This window comes from Microcaecilia unicolor, chromosome 6 (genome assembly GCF_901765095.1).
Source record: "Microcaecilia unicolor chromosome 6, aMicUni1.1, whole genome shotgun sequence".
In the NCBI taxonomy this organism is placed as follows: Eukaryota; Metazoa; Chordata; class Amphibia; order Gymnophiona; family Siphonopidae; genus Microcaecilia; species Microcaecilia unicolor.
In genome coordinates, this window is record NC_044036.1 from 67690827 (window position 1) to 67707621 (window position 16795).

General features: G+C 45.9%; 1 protein-coding gene across 15 annotated transcripts in view; it reads right to left on the reverse strand.

Annotated features, from left to right (window-relative positions):
• Positions 1 to 3235: 3235 nt before the first annotated feature.
• The window catches only part of KYAT3 (kynurenine aminotransferase 3), a 133550-nt gene continuing 119990 nt past the window's right edge, over positions 3236 to 16795 (reverse strand). For 14 of the 15 annotated variants that reach the window (XM_030206116.1, XM_030206123.1, XM_030206127.1 and 11 more), the window contains 2 exons: positions 10430 to 10516; positions 3236 to 3389 (listed from right to left, as the gene is read on the reverse strand). In XM_030206116.1, coding sequence (XP_030061976.1) covers positions 3327 to 3389; positions 10430 to 10516 — 150 coding nt within the window. In that variant the 3' untranslated portion in view covers positions 3236 to 3326. Of the gene's footprint in view, positions 3390 to 10425; positions 10517 to 16795 lie in introns of all 15 variants that reach the window. The other variant, XM_030206117.1, reaches the window with a different exon arrangement.

Genomic DNA, 16795 nt, shown 5'->3' on the forward strand with positions numbered 1-16795 from the left:
CACATCAAACCCATCTCCATCCAGCAGTCCTATGGATCGCGCAGTGCTATGCTCCCATCTACCGAGACTGTATTCTTTTTGGTCACAGCAGAGACCACTGCATCCACCTGAGGCAGGCACAAGGGCTCCCAATCCTCAGGGATGGAGTAAAGATGAACCATAGAGCGAGAAACGAAAAAGGACATCCAGAGCCTTCCACTGGGTCTGGATAACATCCTGGATGTCCTAATGCATAAGGAAAAATTTTGACAACTTGCGGACTCCCTTCAAAAGGGGGTTCACCGTCCAGGTGGCCTCCTTCGGAGCCTCCTCAAACCTGAGGGTGGCAGAAACCTGTGAAATAAGTTCCTGAAGCTCGGTCCACACTGAAAAGTGTGGACCACTGAGGAATCTCCCCCTGGAGGCAGGTCTTCTGCCCAGTCCTCATCCAGGCCAGAATGCTCTAAGTCCGGATCCTCATCCAGGAGCCAAACCTGCTATTCCTCCAAATGCAGGGAGCCAGACTCTTCCACAGATGTCTTTTCTTGGCAGCAGAAGATGACCCTTGCATGGGACCCCCCCCCCCCCCCCCAACGAATCACCCCTAGCAGTGCTCTGCCGGTGCTGACAGAAGACCCTACTACTACAACTATTTAGCATTTCTATAGCGCTACAAGGTGTACGCAGCGCTGCACAAACATAGAAGACAGTCCCTGCTCAAAGAGCTTACAATCTAATAGACAAAAAAATAAAGTAAGCAAATCAAATCAATTAATGTGAACGGGAAGGAAGAGAGGAGGGTAGGTGGAGGCGAGTGGTTACGAGTCAAAAGCAATGTTAAAGAGGTGGGCTTTCAGTCTAGATTTAAAGGTGGCCAAGGATGGGGCAAGACGTAGGGGCTCAGGAAGTTTATTCCAGGCGTAGGGTGCAGCGAAACAGAAGGCGCGAAGTCTGGAGTTGGCAGTAGTGGAGAAGGGAACAGATAAGAAGGATTTATCCATGGAGCGGAGTGCACGGGAAGGGGTGTAGGGAAGGACGAGTGTGGAGAGATACTGGGGAGCAGCAGAGTGAGTACATTTATAGGTTAGTAGAAGAAGTTTGAACAGGATGCGAAAATGGATAGGGAGCCAGTGAAGGGTCTTGAGGAGAGGGGTAGTACCCCTATATATAGCATGGTGAAAATCAACCACTGCTGGGGCCGACCACACCACCTCCAAACCAGCAGTATCACCCACAAACACTGGCTTCCAGATGTGGTGGCAAAATCCAAAGGTGGCAAGGGATGCAAAATGGCGACGGTTCCTGCCAGCCCTGACTGCTGCTTCAGTGACTCTTCCAGCACCACCGAACCACCCTGCATACCTGAAGCCACTGAGGGCGACGGCGAAGATGCAACCCAATCACCTGAGGGAAAAGAGGAGCGCCCCGAGACGCCCAATACACGGTGCTGACAGGACAGCGTTTAGCATGCAAAGATGCCATGCCGCACAGCCCGCGTGAAGAGGCCACCAAAGACACGAGCACTGACATGGTGAGCACCCTCAGCGAGTTGAGAAAAGCAGCTGCAGAGTACCACCCGCAGCAATGCGGGAACCGTTAATCATCCCTGCTGGGAAGGGAAACTGTGTTCTAGCACTCTCCCCTGAATAAAGCCAAGCACCACACTAGCGTCACTGTATTTTGCCGGGTTTTTTTTGATGTGCTGAAAGAAAAGCTTAACCAGGACCAGCAAAGGGAAATGCAACGGGCAGACTCCTCTCGGGCAAGGGAGACCCGGGAAAACAAGCAAGGCAGCTCCCAAAGGAGACCATCATGTGGGGAAAAGGGAGGAGGGACTCAGCCGCCCAAGTTTGGCATCCCCGGGACTTTAAAGACCCCCATGGAACTCAGCTTCTGTCCGACAAGCAAAAGATCAATTAAAAGGTTTTGGGATTATTTTGTCAGCTACAGAATCCAAAGAAAATAATTCTTGCCTCGCCAGCAGAAAGAAAGAAAAAAAGGTTCCCTCTTTGATTTTTTTTTTTGTTTGTTTTAATGGAAGGAAACCTAAAGGGACTGCACAGACTTACCACTGCTACCATCTGCTGAGACTGAGAATAGACTATCTTTCAGGGGACTGTACAGCCCACTTATACGCCTACTGGAAAGTCAGTGTATTTTCAAGTTTCCATCTGCTGGTAGGAGTGCATACACCCATCTGTGACAGTCTAAAGGGACACTATGGAAATTTATTTGTGCATACACCACCACAGCCGAGTAGACTGATGAATCAGTACATTAGCCATCATTCTATCTTGAACAGAAAACTATAGTGCTGTTTTCTCTGCTGAACTCATCAGTAACAGCAGCAGCATATTTTAGAAAGGTTTTTATCTAAGTTTTTGGTAGAATCCCAAGCATACCTTCAGCAGCTTCCCACACAATGCATGTATAAGCTAAGAAGTTAATGTAAGTGCACAGAGCTTGGCAATAATCATATAACTCTTGGTGAAAGGAAAGTCTCTGCTCCAAAAAACCTAACAATCTAAGATACCCATCAGGTGTTAAGAAATGTACAGTAAAATAAAGTAAAAGTGTCTGGGCAAACTATGGGATTCATTTACTAAGCCATGGTAGCATTTTTAGCTTGTGGTAGAAATCAGCTGGCGTTAAACGCTGAGGCACCCATTATATTCCTATGGGTGTCTCAGTGTTTACCACCAGCTGATTTCTACTGTGAGCTAAAAACGCTACTGTAGCTTAGTAAAAGACCCCCTAAAAGAGGTAAATGGAAACTGGGGTATAAAAGTACAATGAGTAGCAATTAAGACTCCTCTGAATGTCACTGTGGTCAGTGTCCATCATTTTTAGAAAGTGACAGGAATTTATAATTTGGACATGATTTTTTTCAAAGACAATTTATGAAAAATTCCATGAAGAATTTGGCAAGATGGTCACTGATTATTTTGCTTCTGCACAGACGAATCCCGATTTGAAAGATATTTCAGAAGTTCTCATTACTTTAGTAAGGCTAAAAATGATGTGGGGGAGGAACGTATAGGAAGGATTTTGTTCTGCCCCCATTTCTTTTAAATAAATGTTTTCCAAAGAATGCAAAAAAATAGGAATGGAAGAGGCATCCTGATTCTTGACTGAGAGTTTAACTTTCATCTCTATGATAGTACATAAGAGTAGTCTATGCTGATTCCAATAAAGAGACAAATTGTTTCCATTGTATGTAGTTTTTAATTTTCCTACAATTGGATTATACCAAAAGTGTCAGGATTATTTTATTATCCGCTTCAATTATAAAACAGAAAAACTATTCATAGACCAATGATTCATATCTAAAAGATAGAGTAACAAAGCTAAGGCTTCTGCTTACTCCAGGATTTCAAGATCTTTTCAGCTGCATCCAGTGTGCTGTCTTTCTGTAAGTGAAAACAATGTAACAATTATTTATCAAACTACAGCAGTATGCAATATTTTTCTATCTATTAAGACCGCATACAAACTAAGTCATATGCTTGAATTCTGTGACTTTAACGTTACATTAAATTTATTTAATATTTCTATTCTGCAGATCAAGCACTGTGAAACTCTGCAGAGCACACCTTCTTACTAGGGCTGCATTTCAATTAAAATTTATACCGCGATTAACAATATGTTATTTATTTTCACACTGCAGTGCCTTCTGACTCTTGGCAAGTCACTTTACCCGCCATTGCCCAGAATCACAAGGAGCTGCAGTGAGAAATAAACATACCTTTAATCACGTGATTAATCACGATTACAAATTTTAATCAAAATGCATCCCTTAATAAAGAATAAAAAATAATGAAAAGACAGGAAATACAAAACAAAATAAGAAATACAAATTGACAAATCACACATGAAAGAATCTAAAATAGCATGCAGAATAGCTATAATCAGAATTACATTACAGTTTTCACAGCCTACTAATTGAGTGGAGGAGTGGCCTAGTGGTTAGGGTGGTGGACTTTGGTCCTGGGGAACTGAGGAACTGAGTTCGATTCCCACTTCAGGCACAGGCAGCTCCTTGTGACTCTGGGCAAGTCACTTAACCCTCCATTGCCTCATGTAAGCCGCATTGAGCCTGCCATCAGTGGGAAAGCGTGGGGTACAAATGTAAAGAAAAAAATGGAAAAATTAGGTTCTTACCTTGGTAATTTTCTTTCCTTTAGTCATAGCAGATGAAGCCATTACGTATGGGTTGTGCCCATCAACCAGCAGGGGGAGATAGAGAGCACTCAACTTTTCACAGTGCCTCATGGCCAGCCAGCTCCACTGCCTCTCCAGTATTTGAAGCTTCCAAAGCAGTATGGCAAACCGCAATGGGAATAACATGAACTTTCCTCACAGCGAACGATGGCCCCTTAACAAGGGCATGAACTCAAAAGGAGGGAATGAACACATCCTCCTGGAGGGAATAAACTCGTCCTCCTTATTGTATAACTGGAGGGGATACACGCAACCTCCTGGAGGGAATAAACCCATCCTCCCAAAACATACACTGGAGGGAATGGACTCATCCTCCTATAAGTGAACATGAATCCTGAAGACTGTTTTCCAACTTTCTCCCAAGGAAGGAACTTCAGGAAACAAGAACAGAACCTGAAACAGATTCACAGCATACATAAGTACATAAGTAATGCCATACTGGGAAAAGACCAAGGGTCCATCGAGCCCAGCATCTTGTCCACGACAGCGGCCAATCCAGGCCAAGGGCACCTGGCAAGTTTCCCAAACGTACAAACATTCTATACATGTTATTCCTGGGATTTTGGATTTTTCCAAGTCCGTTTAGTAGCGGTTTATGGACTTGTCCTTTAGGAAACCGTCCAACCCTTTTTAAAACTCTGCTAAGCTAACCGACTTCACCACATTTTCCAGCAATGAATTCCAGAGTTTAATTACACGTTGGGTGAAGAAAAGTTTTTTTCTCCGATTTGTTTTAAATTTACTACACTGTAGTTTCATCGCATGCCCCCTAGTCCTAGTATTTTTGGAAAGCGTGAACAGACGCTTCACATCCACCTGTTCCACTCCACTCATTATTTTATATACCTCTATCATGTCTCCCCTCAGCCGTCTCTTTTCCAAGCTGAATAGCCCTAGCCTCCTTAGTCTTTCTTCATAGGGAAGTCGTCCCATCCCCGCTATCATTTTAGTCGCCCTTCGCTGCACCTTTTCCAATTCTACTATATCTTTCTTGAGATGCGGCGACCAGAATTGAACACAATACTCAAGGTGCGGTCGCACCATGGAGCGATACAACGGCATTATAACATCTTCACACCTGTTTTCCATACCTTTCCTAATAATACCCAACATTCTATTTGCTTTCCTAGCCGCAGCAACACACTGAGCAGAAGGTTTCAGCGTGTTATCGACGACGACACCCAGATCCCTTTCTTGGTCTGTAACTCCTAACGTGGAACCTTGCATGACGTAGCTATAATTCGGGTTCTTTTTTCCCACATGCATCACCTTGCACTTGCTCACATTAAACGTCATCTGCCATTTAGCCACCCAGTCTCCCAGTCTCATAAGGTCCTCTTGTAATTTTTCACAATCCTGTCACGAGTTAATGACTTTGAATAACTTTGTGTCATCAGCAAATTTAATTACCTCGCTAGTTACTCCCATCTCTAAATCATTTATAAATATATTAAAAAGCAGCAGTCCTAGCACAGACCCCTGAGGAACCCCACTAACTACCCTTCTCCATTGTGAATACTGCCCATTTAACCCCACTCTCTGTTTCCTATCCTTCAACCAGTTTTTAATCCACAATAGGACATTTCCTCCTATCCCATGACCCTCCAATTTCCTCTGTAGCCTTTCATGAGGTACCTTGTCAAACACTTTTTGAAAATCCAGATACACAATATCAACCGGCTCCCCTTTGTCCACATCTTTGTTTACTCCTTCAAAGAATTGAAGTAAATTGGTCAGGCAAGATTTCCCCACACAAAAGCCGTGCTGACTCGGTCTCAGTAATCCATGTCCTCGGATGTGCTCTGTAATTTTGTTTTTAATAATAGCCTCTACCATTTTCCCCGGCACCGACGTCAGACTCACCGGTCTATAATTTCCCGGATCTCCCCTGCCGCACTCTCAGGGACTTGTTTAATTCTTTTAAGTCCAGAATAGGGCGAAAAGACCCACCTTTTCACGGCACCACAAAGTAAATGGTATCGGCCGTAGCCGTGTTCAGCGGAGGTACCGGGGACACGGCCCCTAACTGAATCAGACCTTGCAAAGTCTTCTCTACCGCCGCCCGTTTGGCGGCAGAACCGCATCGGGACTCCACAAACACGTCTCTTACTGGGGCGTTGAATTCTATGCTGTAGCCATCTCTGATCAGGTCCAGAACCCACTGATCTGAGGAAATATTGGCCCACTCCTCGGCAAAGAGGGAAAGACGTCCTCCAATGACAGGAAGCGAGGAGGGGGCCGGCGCACCATCATTGAGAGGGTCGCCCCTGAACTCCAGGCCTACAGCCGGTGGCTGCGGAATGCTTGTCCGAGCGAAAGGAGTTCCTGCTGAAAAACGGGCACGAGAAGTGAACCCAGCAGAACGCCCCGGGCGGTACCTTCTAGCTTCATGGAAGCGAGGTCTATAAGAGGAGTGGACCGCCTGGCCCTTGGAGGAAGGCCTCAGCCTATCTTCGGGCAAGCGCTGGGGTTTAGGATCTCCCAGGCCTTTAACAATTTTTTTTCCAACTCCTCACCAAATAGGAGAAGGCCTTGAAAGGGCAACTTCACCAACCTTTGCTTAGAGGCCATGTCCGCTGCCCAAAGTCGTAGCCAAATAAGACGGCGAGCCGCCACTGCTACTGCCATTTGTTTAGCCGAAGCTCTGACAATATCATAAAGGGCATCAGCCAAAAAGGACAAGGCCGACTCCAGCTGCAGAGCCACATCCGAGAAGGGCTCCGCTCCATCTCCGGGCTGTTCCACTGCCCTGTTGCAACCACGCCAGGCAGGCTCTAGCAGCATAACAACTGCATGCAGACACCCGAACAGTAAGACCTGCAATTTCAAAGGACTGTTTAAGTGCTGCTTCCAGCCTACGGTCTTGTATATCCTTCAGGGCAACTCCTCCTTCCACAGGGAGGGTAGTTCTCTTTGTCACCGCAGTGACTAGGGCATCTACTTTAGGCCTTGCAAAGCGAGCCAAATGCTCCTCACGTAGAGGGTATAATTGCCCCATAGCCCTGGAAACTTTCAAAGGTCCCTCGGGGTCAGCCCACTGAGTGGAAATAAGCTCTTGGATGGAGTCATGCAAAGGAAAGGCTCGAGCAGCCTTTTTGGTACTAGCCATCCTAGGATTCACAGAGGAGGCCATGCCACTGTCAGGCTCTTCAATAGAAAGGACCTGTAGGGCATCTGAAATAAGTGCTGGCAGCTCATCACGGTGGAAAATCCTCACCGCGGAGGGATCATCCAGATCCTGTGGTAATTCTGCACCCGACTCTGGCTCCTCAGACCACGAAGTCCTGCCAGAACTCTCAGAATCCTCACAGCCCGACCACCGGGGGGGGGGGGGGGGGGGGGGGAGGAGGTGCACCACAATCTGAAGGGGAATTAGCCCTTCTACGCTTTTCTTTATGCCAATTATCAGGGAAAATAGCCTCAGCGGGAAGTCCCAGGCCAGAATCCACCGGGGGGTGGGGGGGGGAACAATAGAAGGGGCCTCAGACGACCCTTGAGGGAGAGCTCTTATCAGCATGTATGCTTTATGCAATAATAACACAAAATCAGGGGAGAAAAACTCGCCCTGGGCACCCAGATCCCGTCCGGGGCTAGCCTCAATTCGAGGTCCCCCCTCCCCCCGGGCTCAGGGCTCTCCGTCTCTCTACGGAGGCCGCGCCATGTGGAGAATTCAAAATGGCATCCGCTGAGCGGGAAGAATCATCGCTTGCCATGCTCGGGCCGGCTCTTACACCTGTACAGCATGATTTACAGAGCCCCGCTGATGACTTGCGCTTGCCACACCGGGAACAGCGCTTTACATTCTCTGCAGCCATCACAAAAACGGCGGGAAAATTCAAAATGGCGGTTTCTCACCAAAAACGCCCCGATCGCGGGCCCACCCCGGAGGAGTTAGAAAACACTCTTACCTCACCGGACCGAGTATCACAGCTCCGGTCCCATAGAAGAATCAAAGGAAAACCTCTGTTCCATTTTTTTTTTTAACGCTGTGAGGAAAGCAGAGGTAGTAAGTACTCCGGAGGCTCAGATGAGTGGGAAAGGCAGGGAAAGGCGAACCAATGTGCCTGCATCCACTGAGTGGGAAAGGACAGGGAAAAGCAAGCTAATATGTCCACATCCACGGGGGCATGGGTAAGGCAGGGAAAGGGCTAACCTATGTGCCTTCAAAGTGAAGCTGCTATAGCCTCTAACACCCCGGCTAACAACTGGCAAGCCAGGAACCACCCCCAGACAGATTTTTGACGGAGCTCGAAGAAGCTGCAGCCACCCTGCTTGGGGAGATAGAGAATACTGAAGAGGCAGTGGAGCTGGCTGGCCATGAGGCACTGTGAAAAGTTGAGTGCTCTCTATCTCCCCCTGCTGGTTGATGGACACAACCCATACGTAATGGCTTCATCTGCTTGATGACAAGGAAGCAGTGATATTTCTTACTACTACTACCAATTTCTTAAGCCCTACCAGGTGTATGCAGTGTTGTATAGACTGATAAGAGAGAAAATCCCTGTTCCATACAGCTTACAATAAATTCAAGACAAACATACCTGACAAACAAGAAGTTATAACAGAATATGAGAAGATAGGCAGTCAATATATGACAACTTGCTTAAGAATACTAAAGATGCCAGACTGGGTCAGACTAAAGGCCCATCATATTCAGTGTCTTGTAGCCAACAGTGGCCAATCCAAGTCACCAGTATATAGCAGAATCCCAAAAAGTAGATACATTTGATGTTGCTTACACCCAGAGATAAGCAGTTCCATGTCTAATAACGATGTATGAACTTTTCCTGCAGGAACGTCTCCAAACTTTTCAAGTTTTTTCCCCTTTCTCCTTCTTTGCTCTTTTCTGTTTGCCAATATATGAAATCTTTATTGTATGGTTTTTTTGTTTTTTTTTTTTGTGGGGGGGGGGGGGGGGGGGGGTTAGATCCGGTGTTGGATCTGCTTGGAAGCAGTGATCATAGATCAAATCTCAGTTGCTATCTGGAGTGAATTCACTAAAGAAATCTACTGTAGCAGTATTCAATTTTCGAAAGGGTGACTATGACAAAATTAGGAAAACGGTTAAAAAGCTGAAAGGGTCGGCCACAAAGGTCAGGACTTTAAATCAGGCATGGATATTGTTTAAAAATATATGGCACAACAGCAAAGATGACTCAAAAATAGGCAGACGATGCTTCAGATGGTCCAAATTTTTATTGTAAAGCAAACGAGACTCGACATAGCTGTGTTTCAGCTAACAGGGCCTGCATCAGGAGTCTATCATAAAAATACATAAAATATATATAGAAAAAACAACATGTATACAATATCAATTTATGCTTAGCTGCTGGCTTGTTGTATATATATAAATAATTGAAAATACTACAGCAAACTACAAACCAAAGTAATTATTCAAAGAGATCTATGGGAAGACTGACTTTGAAGAATATAAGGTTAATACCCTAGAAATCTTATATAAATCTTTTGTAGAAAATATTCTTTTAAAAGAAAAAAAAAATTTTTCTAAGTGAAGGAGAGATTCTCAGAGTGTTAACTCACCCAGATGGAGCAGCACCCAATATCTGCTCCTAAGGGTGGACAAGTTTCTCGCTCATCGAAAGTCTCCTAATTTTCCCAATATAGTGTGAGCAAAGAAACCAGTGGTGTTGGCAGTGAAACTTGAGACCAGATCAAATGAGGCCCAAATAACCAGATTTAAAATACCTTATTTTGGATATAGCAAGTCTAAAGGTAATAGATGCATTAGACCAGCAACAAGACAAATTGATTCGTTCACACTGACTATGAATATGTCATTGAGTAGCTTTCAGAGACAAACAGAAGACTGACTTTCCTCAGTGCGCTCTATCTATATGGTCACCAAGAACCATCCTCGACTTATTGACACTTGATCGATTGAACTTGAAGAGAACCGCTGTATCTGCCAGGAGCCACCCATCTGCTTGTCCATGCAGAAACTCATTTCAAAAATGCCCTCAAATCTGTGATCTCTTAATGTTAGAAATTTTATGGGGGCTTATTTTACTTGGACTTTTCCTGGCTTGTTTTTCAAAATAATGCCAAAACCCTAGCTCCCAAGAAATATCCACCTTTAGCCAAGGTTTGCGACTGATTTAGTAGTGTCTTGGGTCTTCACTTCTCAGTTTCTAAGATCAACTACACAGATGCAACAGTCATATGTGATAAGTTACAATAGTATGAACTGATCTGCACTGAATCAACTTACTTTGATGAAACAAAAGCGGACATATTTTTCAAACTGTACTCTAGTTCCTGGACCACAAAATGCTGTAAGGGGGATAGCTGCCAATTTCTGAAAGAATCAATATGAAAATATGCACGTTAGTATGCTAAAGGTTAGATGCAGGACCGTGATATATATAAGAGATTGATCATCAAATGAAGATAAAGATTGAATCTCAACCCAATATATAATTATAGGCCCAAAATACAGTCCAATTTATATATTTATTTTTGTAGTTGCTTGAACAGAATCACAAAAATATTTGTGAAAAATAATATGGAAAACCATAAGTTATCTTCAGTTCCACTATCTCTAAGATGACTCTCTCTAAACCTCCTGACATGGATTTCTGTTTCGAACATGTGCTCTGTCTCAACTTTTCACGTCTGAACCTTGGATTAAGGTTTTGTTCCAACAGTCTGTTATGATCCGTTTAAAGTTCATTTGTTTTTTTTACAATTTATTTGTAAACTACAATTGAAACAGTTTTTCTCTAAGAATCCTTCAAAAGGTGACTCCTCTAATTTGTGGCAGGAAATTGAGATGGATTCCCTTCAGGGATGTTAAAGAGATTTGGTGTTAAAGTGCTCGAAGGAAAGTGAACGTAATGAATAGCAGCCCCATTTTCATGATACTCTCCAAGTGGATGAGAGGTTGGCACTTCGACAACTTCACATCAACTCTGATTTGGTTATTAAAAGAGCCAACAAAGGGGGAAGTGTGGTTAAGATCCTACAGAATTGTTACTACAATTGCCGATACAAGGAAGCAGGTTTTCTTACTAAAAAGCATCCTATGAGTCATAGAATTTGTGCATTACCAAAGACCCATAAAGATTTACATATTCCTTGTGGTTGACCAATTGTTTCTACCAGATCTGTTTTGGAGCTGTTATCTATTTTTGTTCATAAGTTTCTCAAACATGAGGCAAATCATTTATTGTTGATATTTTGCATAAGTAGTGTTTAATGGAAGAGTTTCATGATATGGATGACTGCACTTGGTTGGTCACCATGGTTGTGGCACCTTTATATACTCAGATAGCTCACATTACTCCTTCTTCAGGTATTAGACAAACCATCACTAAGAATTCTCTCAATCATCGTATTTCATCCAAATTTTAATGTGATTTAGCTGAATTGAAGAAAAATGATTTTATTTATGAGCTCAATTTTTTTTCAAACATCATGGCTTTGCAATGGAGGCTAGGCCAGCCTTATCTGTTGCTACTCTTTATGTAGCACAATTTGAAAAGGACTATATTTATCCTTCAGCTGGTTTTCAACATGTGATGTTTTTGAAAAGATTTATTGATGATATTCTTTATTTGGAAAAACACTAAAGACCACCTTTTCACATTTTGGATGGTTTTATTAAAGCCTCATTTACATTTCACTTTACAATGTTATAGCCACGATTGATTTTTTTAATATTCAATAGAAGGGATTATGAAATATATTGGAATCTTGTAACTGGAACACTAATTTTTTCTTTCAACCCTAAGCAGTACTTTTTATATTGTAATTTAGTGTATTGGTAGTACAGTCCATCTACAGAGCAATAGATATCAGGAACAGCGCAGAGGAACGGATGCAGTCGCAGGCAGCATACAGATAGGCCTGGGAGCGCACAGATCCGGAACCGCTGCAGAAGAGCAAACAAAGGTCACGGAGCCAGAGGGCAGAAGTAGCGGCAGGACGGAGACGAACCGAGTGCGGTGCGGTGCAGCTTTGCTCAGCTGTAGCGATAGACTGCGGCGCTGCCCGAAGGGGAGGGAGGGAGGGGAAAGAAGGCCTGCGTGCCGGCGGGGGATCAATTCTTTTGTCGTCTCTATGCATCGTTGCTGGGTGGGCCTGAGCCCAAAGTGGGTGGGCCCAGGCCCACCCGTGGCTACGCCCCTGGCTCCAGCAGGTCTCTCTTGTTTCCTTCCCTCTGTTTCCCCTATCTCTCTCTCTCTTCCTTCTATACATGGTCAAAATCACAGAGAAATTAGGACTTACCAGCTGTTGCTGCTGCTATTTTCCCTTTAGTCCACCAGACCAGCAGAACCAGGCTGAGGGTGTGCCCAACTACTGAAAGTTGGAAACAGATGCCTGTGAATCTGTGATGCATCATGCATACAATGGAAGGAGAGTGGTGTTCCTAAAGCGCCCTCCATTACAACACAGCCCGCCGTTGAGGAAGTAAGTTGTGTGGCGGCGGGCTGCGCGTCGCAGGGGTGGATGGGCCGCGCATCACGGGGGTGGGCAAGCCACGCGCCGCTTCAGTGGTCAGGAGGGCACGGGGTGACAATGCGTCGTGGGACTCATGGCGCTGGGAGCGCAGAAGTCAGGGACCAGGAGGCAAAGAGAGAGCAGCCTCATCTAGCTGGGTCTGGTGGCGGCGGCGGCCAGTGGCGGGACTTGGAGCGCCGCAGAACTATTGAAGGCAGCACCCGGAGGCCAGAGCAGGATGGAGGAGGCGGAGTCGAGGCGGCCGCGCGGGGCCCCCTTAAGCGCGAGGCCCTATGCGGCCGCCTCGGCCTAAGACCAGCCCTGCCTGTACCTTTCCTGCCAGGAAGACACCTGAATCATCCAGACTTCCAGGTAGGGATGTACCCAGACACCTTCTCACTGAAGAAAGGCTGCCACCATTACAACCATTACCTTGGAGAACGTTCATGGCACTGTAATAAGTCCAAACGGCGTGGCCCAAAACTGATAGCACTCCACAATTACCAAGAACCATAGGTAATGCTGATGAAGCAGCCAAATAGGAATATGCAGATATGCCTCTTCGAGATCTAGAAAGGTTAAAAACTCTACTACTACTACTTAACATTTCTAAAGCGCTACCAGGGTTACGCAGCGCTGTACAATTTTAACACAGAAGGACAATCGCTGCTCAAAGAGCTTACAATCTAATGGACAAATGTAGAGTCAGTCAAGAAGGGGTAGTCAATTTGGGGCATTCTCGATTACATGAAAGGTATAAAGGTTAGGTGCCGAAAGCAATATTGAAGAGGTGGGCTTTGAGCAATGATTTGAAGATGGGTAGGGAGGGGGCTTGGCGTAGGGGTTCAGGAAGTTTATTCCATGCGTAAGGTGATGCGAGGCAGAATGGGCGGAGCCTGGAATTGGCAGTGGTGGAGAAGGGTGTTGAGAGGAGGGATTTGTCCTGTGAACGGAGGTTTCGGGTGGGAACATAAGGGGAGATGAGGGTAGAGAGGTAATGAGGTGCTGCAGACTGAGTGCATTTGTAGGTAAGAAGGAGAAGCTTGAACTGTATGCGGTATCTGATCGGAAGCCAGTGAAGTGACCTGAGGAGAGGGGTGATATGAGTATATCGGTTCAAGCAGAACATAAGGTGTGCAGCGGAGTTCTGAACGGATTGAAGGGGGGATAGATGGTTAAGAGGAAGGCCAGTGAGGAGTAGGTTGCAGTAGTCAAGGCGAGAGGTGATGAGAGCGTGGATGAGAGTTCGGGTGGTGTGCTCAGAGAGGAAAGGGCGAATCTTGCTGATGTTAAAGAGTAAGAAACGACAGGTCTTGGCTGTTTGTTGGATATGTGCAGAGAAGGAGAGGGAGGAGTCAAAGATGACTCCGAGGTTGTGGGCAGATGAGACGGGGAGGATGAGGGTGTTATCAACTGAGATCGAGAGCGGAGGAAGAGGAGAAGTGGGTTTTGGTGGAAAGACGATAAGCTTGGTCTTGGCCATGTTCAGTTTCAGGTGGCGGTTGGACATTCAAGCAGCAATGTCGGATAAGCAGGCAGATACCTTGGCCTGGGTCTCCACGGTGATATCTGGTGTGGAGAGATACAGCTGGGTGTCATAAGCATAAAGATGATACTGGAACCCATGGGATGAGATCAGTGAGCCCAGGGAAGAGGTGTAGATTGAGAAAAGAAGGGGTCCAAAGACAGATCCCTGGGGAACTCCAACAGAGAGCGGGATGGGGGTGGAGGAAGATCCATGAGAGTGTACTTTGAAGGTGCAGTGGGAGAGATAGGATGAGAACCAGGAGAGGACAGAGCCCTGGAATCCAAATGAGGTCAGTGTGGCAAGAAGTAAGTCATGATTGACAGTGTCGAAAGCGGCGGATAGATCGAGGATAAGGATGGAGTAATGGCCTCTGGATTTGGCAAGGAACAGGTCATTACAGACTTTAGAGAGTGCTGTTTCTGTCAAGTGTAGAGGGCGAAAACCAGATTGAAGTGGATCGAGGATGGCCTGAGAGGAGAGGAAATCAAGGCAGCGGCTGTGAACGGCGCGCTCAAGTATTTTGGAGAGGAAGGGTAGGAGGGAGATGGGGCGGTAGTTGGAGGGACAGGCAGGGTCAAGTGATGGTTTTTTGAGGAGAGGTGTGACTACGGTGTGCTTGAAGGTGTCAGGGACAGAGAGGTTGAGGATATGACAGAAGGAGGGGGTGACAGTATGAGAGATGGTGTTCAGTAAGTTGGTGGGGATGGGATCAGAGGAACAGGTTGTGCATTTTGAGGAGGCAAGGAGGCGGGCGGTTTCCTCCTCGGTGATAACAGGAAAGGAGGAGAAAGAGTTAGTTGGTTGGTTGAGGAAGGGGGCTGAAGAGAGAAGAGGAGGTGGCTTGGTAGTGAATTCAAGGTTGATCTTTTGCACTTTGTCGTGGAAGTAGTCAGCCAGAGATTGAGGAGAGAGAGGGGGGGGGGAGGAGAGGAGGGCACTTTGAGGAGGGAGTTAAGGGTGGCGAAGAGACGATGAGGGTTGGAGCTGAGAGAATTGGTTAATTGGGTGTAGTAGTCCTGTTTGGCAAGGAATAGGGAGGACTGGAAGGAGGATAGCATGAATTTGTAATGAAGGAAATCTGAATAGGTGCGGGATTTCCTCCAGAGGCGTTCAGCAGATCGGGCGCAGGAGCGAAGGTAGCGAATGCAAGGGGTCAACCAGGGCTGAGGATTAGTACGCCTTGTGGGACGGGAGATGAATGGTGCGAGGGTGTCCAGAGCAGAGGAGAGAGTGGCATTATAAGCGAAGACAGCCTCGTCGACAGACTCGGAGGACATGATAGAGGGGAGGAGATCAGAAATACTAGAGGATAAGGTGGGAGGGTCAATAGCCTGGAGATTCCTAGGGCGGGGCTGAGGGGGGGTGAAGGTGATGGTCAGAGAGCGGTGATCAGGAGGGTGAAGGTGATCAGATGGTAGGGGCGGTGGAGCACAGCTGGAGGCCGAAGAAGGATGTTAGAGTGAGGAACTGAGAAGCGTGAGACAACTCTGGGCTGAACGGATGCAATGATGTCTCCTTGAGAGCTCTGTTGACGTGTTTGAGGTCTAGTATGATACAAAAGAAGCTGCCCTTTTGTGGACAATGAAATATAGATGGAATAGCATCTCTGACCTGTTTCCAACAAGTGCACTGCCTGAACTGCTCCCAAGTGTACAAGGTTGCTGAGAATGGACCAAACCACCAGAACCCTGACAGAGGCCTTGCATTGGGATTCCAGATAAAAGTCTGCTAGAGGACGAGCAAATTCCAGCCTGTAACCGTCCCCTGACTACCTCAAAGACCCATTGGTCTGAAGTAATCTTGGTCCATTCCTCCAAAAAGAGAGACAGCCGTCCTCCAATGTTGAGTTTGGAGGAATGGACCAAGAACCCATTACCGGGAGGAGCGGGAGAGTGTAGTCACCCATGTGGTGGAAGCCATGGGACACCTGTCATCTCAAAAGTATTGCTGCTTCTTCTGGAAGCGAGGCCTCTGATACGAGCCTAATTTCCCTGGTCTGTAATGTCTTGCTTCTCGGAATCTGGACCAAGACTAGGAGGAATGGAACAAAGCCTTTGGCTTGTCTTCTGGCAAACGATGACTTTTGGAATTCCCCAGATCCTTCACAATTTTCTCCAAATCCTCCCCTAAAAGGAAGCTTCGCAAACCTGTACTTGGAGACCGCATCTGTAGCCAAACGTCTGAGCCAAAGCCATCATCTTGCAGTAACCATCAAGGAGATCGCTTTAGCAGAAGCTCTCAGGAAATCATACAGTAAATCTTCCAAGTACGCCAAACCGGCCTCCAAAGAGGACAACTACTGAATTAAGTAGACACTGTAGGTAACAGAAAATCACTTAGGCAGCAATTACTCTGGACTCGGTTGGCTAGGGAATATGACCACAACCTAAATGTGGCCCTTAGGTTCTTATAAGGCAAAGCAATACAAAAATAAGATACTGTGCACACTACAAAAATATATGGATTACCAATAGATATGATTATATGTAAATATGTAACTACACAGATAGCGATCGTGTTTGACAATGTGGATCACCAGGTTTCTGGATGAGTTAATCACTCTTCATACTTTGTTCTCTGTTGGATTTGTCAACTCTGATCCATCTT